This window comes from Larus michahellis, chromosome 5, assembly GCF_964199755.1.
Source record: "Larus michahellis chromosome 5, bLarMic1.1, whole genome shotgun sequence".
NCBI classification, from domain to species: Eukaryota; Metazoa; Chordata; class Aves; order Charadriiformes; family Laridae; genus Larus; species Larus michahellis.
The window spans coordinates 75,479,767-75,484,382 of record NC_133900.1 but is presented as its reverse complement, the minus strand read 5'-3'; the positions used below and the strand labels follow the sequence as shown (position 1 = coordinate 75,484,382).

Genomic DNA, 4,616 nt, shown 5'->3' with positions numbered 1-4,616 from the left:
ATGCCCCTGATCTCTTCTCTAAGATGAGAAGCAGTGAGAGTGTTCGCTGTGCTGCGGCCGCAGCTCTCTCCAGCACCCAGGGCGCTCGGGTCATTCACTTCGCAACAGGAACCCCAAGCAGGCTTATTACTTGTTTTCTGATTAGAAGCAGAGCAGGCAAGTGAAATTGGAGACATACCTCCAAGCCTGAGCTCTGAGGTTAGGGATCACACACGAGAAATGTAGGGATTGCTCGGGGAATTATTTACCTAAAAGGTTTTGCAATAGTTTTGGAGGCTGAAGTCAAAAGTGCAGGTAGGGTTAGTGGGAAACCCACCCAAGGAAAAGGTGTGAGTGGGGAATAACACACTGTGCAAGCGGCACTTCTGATCCGCTCAGATGCTGTCTGCTAGGACCACAGGAACTAGGAAAAAAAGTTACAAAAAGGCTCATTTGGGACTGACCGGCTCCAGCTCCATCCCACTCCCCCTGCAAGGAGCTCAGGACGCACAGCCCAAGGCGGATTTGGCCCCGGAACGGCGGCCCCGGGCCAGCGGCAGCCGGGTGTCCCCGTCGCGGTTGCCACCGGGCGAGCAGACGGGAGAAAGCTGTCAGCCGCGGCCGGGGCTGGAAAATAACACAAAGCTTCTGGGGCTCAGAAAAGCGGCTTCATTTGCATTCCGCTCGGCCGGAGCGGGATCCCCCCACCCTCCTCCGCCCCCCCGCGCCCCAGCCGGCCCGAGTCGCAGGGGAGCAGAAAACATCGTCGGGTTAGTAGCCGATGGCATTTATTTCTAGTCTTTACGGAGGTCTGACACATATACACCACTGCTTTCACCGTACAAAGGATGGCGAAGAAACGCACCCTGCCCCAGCCAGCCCACCTTCGCTGCTTGGACTAGGCTGGCACCGGGCGCGGGGGGGAGGTTTGGGAAGGGGGAGAGAAGAAAAAAATTAAATTCTCGTCTGATCTCATTTATTTAAATAAATATAAATATAAATTTTATATAAAACTATTCACAAACAAACCGCTGTCCCCAAAACCCAAGCGACCGATCTTTCTTTCCTTGTTTTTTTAGAGTCCGTCCAGGAGGTTCGCAGCTCCTACAGGTTTTTGTTTGTTTTTCATTTTTTTTAATGTCTCGTCTGTCGGTTCCAAATACGGTGGTTGGTTTTTTCTTTTCCTTTAAACTGCCTGGGGAGGAGGCGGGGGGAGGCACCGTGCGAGTCCAGCCCCGTGTTACATGTTAGGAAGAGCAGGTGCCCGCTCCCGGGGTTACATAAATAACGTTTTAGTTGGAACTCTCACGACTAGAACATTTACATTCCAAAAAAAATATATTCATATATCTCTTTCTATCACTGCGAAGGGATGAAAATGAAGCTCCCGGCTGGCGAGGGACAGCCCGTTCCCGGTCAGCGGGCTGCTGTCCCTGGGGCAGCGGGGCCAGGTGAGCCGCCCTCCCGCCGCCCCGCTCCCGACCGGGCCCCGGTGCTCCGGGACGGGGCTCATAACGGGGAGATCTCTTTATCCTCGGTAGCCGATGAGGGGGATAGAGACTCTTCGTCCTCCGACCTGGGGTAATGCCCCTGGCTGGTGCTGCACTTGCAGCCCCCATGAGAGTTTCGCTGGGCGCCTTTGCCTTCTTTCTTGTGCTTCACCCTCCTGTTTTGGAACCAGATTTTCACTTGCTTCTCGGAGAGGTTGAGGTAGGTGGCTATCTCGATCCTCCGCAGCCGGGACAGGTACATGTTGGAGGAGAATTCCCTCTCCAGCTCCAAAAGCTGGGTGCTGGTGAAAGCTGTCCTCATCCTTTTCCCGTTTTGAATTTGGCTGGAATCGGACCCTCCTGGACGGGAGAGAAGCAAGAACTTCAGTGGGACGAAGGAAAGGGAAGGAAAAAAAGAGGGAGAAAAAAAGACATTCTCCCGCAGCTTTCCGCCCCGGGGCACCCTCGGGGGGACCCCATCTCCCTCTGCCTCCCCCCCCTTTCCCCGGCTCCTACCCATGCCGAGGCAGTGAAACCTCCGGTGGTCGCTGACGCTGTAGGCGGTGGCGGCGCAGGCAGGGGGGTGATGCGCCGGGTGCCCCAGGGCGGCGGCGGCGGCGGCGGCGGCAGCAGCGGCGGGGACGGAGGCGGCGGGCGGCGGGTGCTGCGGAGTGGGGTGAGGGTGTCCGGCCCGCGGGCAACACTGGGCCTCGCCGGCGGCGGCGGGGAACTGGCTCTTGAGTAAGGGGATGGCCCCGCCGCCACCGCCGCCGCCGCCGCCAGCGCCGCCGCCGCGGGAGGAGTGGAGGTGCGAGGTGACACAGAGCGGGCAGACGCAGAAAGAACCGCTCTTACGGGACGGGCAGCCCGGGCCCGACACCGACATGACGAGGGGGGAAGGCATGCTGAGAGGGATGAAGAAGTCCTGGCCGTGGTGATGCTCAGGCAGGGAGGGAGCCGGCCTCGAGGAGTCTTTGATGATTAAGGAGTCGACATAGAAAGAGCGGGACATTTCGGAGGGCTGCCGAAGCCGGGGGCGGCTGTCCCAAAGTCGGGTTTTTCCTGCTTGGCCAAGTTGCCACTGAAGTCCTGGCGAGGCGAGAAGGTGCTTATGTTTGAGAGCTGAACAAAAGGGTCCCTGGAGAGGGCTGGTCTTAAAGTCCCCCCGCCTGGATCCCCTGCGCCGGGGTTTTATATCAACTATTTAAACACGTGATGGCTGAAAGCCTCGCAGATCTAAATCTCCCCGGCTTCCCAGGACGGCAGGAGAGGCTGCCGGGGGGGGGGGAAGCAAAGCGGGGGGGCCCCCAAAATGTGCGTGCTCGCTCGCTGCCCGATGACTTCAGTCCTTCGCCTCCGCCCCAGATAAATTATAGGAGCGGGGAAGCCGGGGAGGGGGCGGCTGTCCCGGGCTGAGCAGGCACATCCCCCTGTCAACGTACCCGGGGAGGGTGTCTTAAAATCAGTCGGAGGGGGTTTCTGGTTGGGGGTTTTCCCCGAGGAATTCGCTCCTTTCCCCGCAGGGAGGGAAAAAGAGAGGGGAGCAGGTGATGCGCTGAAACAAGTGGGTCAATGGCGAACCCCGTTCCCCCGGGTAAAACATCATCCAAGGGGCCGTGACTCCCACAGAGACACCTTTCCACGGGATGGTCCAGGACTCCTTCAGGAGGCTCCTTTCCTCACCAGAGGAGCCAGGGTCACAGATAGAGACATAGATATAAAATTAGGGATCGCGCGTGTGCGTGTGTTTGTGCGCACATACGCATGTCGGGTGACTTGGTTTTTCTATCTTTTTTTTTGCTCCCCCCTCCCCTCCCTTTTCAACCCCAGTGAATTTTGCCAAATTGGCAATTACTCCAACGGACAAAGCCTTCAAATAGCTGGACACTTCTCAGCCCAACGGTATCGAAACGGAAAACTTCCAAGTGAACTTCCCCGACCGCTTCAGGACCGCAGCGCCCAGCGCTAATGAAAGGCGAACATGTCAGGGGGGGGATTCTTTGATCTCCACCAAGTTTGCTGAAGCAATCATTCAAAGTAAAATTGGATAAACAGCTAAATACGGTCGGTGGCTCCGGAGCATTTCAGACTGCATTAAAAAGCCAAGGTTTTCGCAGCATATTACGCGATTTTCCAATGACCTGTTTTATGGGAGTTTAAGAAGAGACTTATCGTTAAGAGAAGGGCGATCGCGTTCTCGTTTGGCAGATGCGAAGCGGCGTCTAAAACCGACTACGGATCCCATCCCACTTGACTGGGGAAAGGGAAGCGACAATTGTGCTCTAAAGCAGAAAACACAGACTACGCCTGATTACCGGGGGCTGAGCAGAGGCTGGGGAGTCAGTCAATAGCCTTAACGTGTTTAGAGACGGTTATCGCTCACAAGGGCCAGACCGGGACGCGGACATCCTACCAGCCCTCCCGCACACCCACTCTCCTGCTGTTTAAAACCAGGAAAGTAAAATCGCCGCCCGCCTTCTGATGGAAGGGGCATTTCCTCTCGCCCCTGGGACCAACGAGGATCAACGGTGCAACTCCAGCCTTGTTAAGAGAGGAGCCAGGTCTCGTCCTGCTGTCCCGTCCTCAGCCCCAACCTGTTCCCCACCCACCAGCGGGGGCCGGCTCGACCCCAGCCCTGCTCGCCTGTCCCCGACGGGCCTGAGCGGGCACGATGCACCAGTGTTTTTAGGGACACTCCGCACTCGGCGATCTGAGGATTTATGGATGGCAATTAAAGTTTTATGAATTGCAGCTGAGGCTGGTTATGGAGCTATTTGAATGTGATTAGAATTCAATTAGAAAGTGTTTACCGGCCGGCGGGGCTCCGAAGTGTAAACAGACAGCTATTCCAGCAATGCGCTAATCCCGCGTCTTGTGACAACAATTAGGGACTCGCGAGGTTTAGGCGGGTCGGCTCCCACCTCACCTACTTTTTTTCCCCCCCAAACTGTTGCCGAGGGCTCAGCCGAGGCCCCGGAGCCCCGGGCAGCGGCGGGGCCCAGGAGCGTTGCCCGCCCCGCCGCCGGGGCGCTGGGGACCGTGGGCCCCGGGATGCGACGGTGTGTCCCCCCATCCGCCGGGGGACCTCTGCCTCCTGAGCTCCGGTGAGATTTCAGTCACGGTCATAGTGCCCAGGCACGGGATTTT

General features: G+C 57.6%; 1 protein-coding gene across 1 annotated transcript; it reads right to left on the bottom strand.

Moving 5' to 3' along the window:
• Positions 1–1,037: 1,037 nt before the first annotated feature.
• GSX2 (GS homeobox 2) lies at positions 1,038–2,481 on the bottom strand. The gene is made up of 2 exons (XM_074589296.1): positions 1,986–2,481; positions 1,038–1,829 (listed from the first exon to the last, which is right to left on the bottom strand). Exons 1-2 carry the CDS (start codon positions 2,479–2,481, stop codon positions 1,489–1,491), a joined length of 837 nt encoding a protein of 278 aa, XP_074445397.1. The 3' UTR covers positions 1,038–1,488.
• Positions 2,482–4,616: the final 2,135 nt, after the last annotated feature.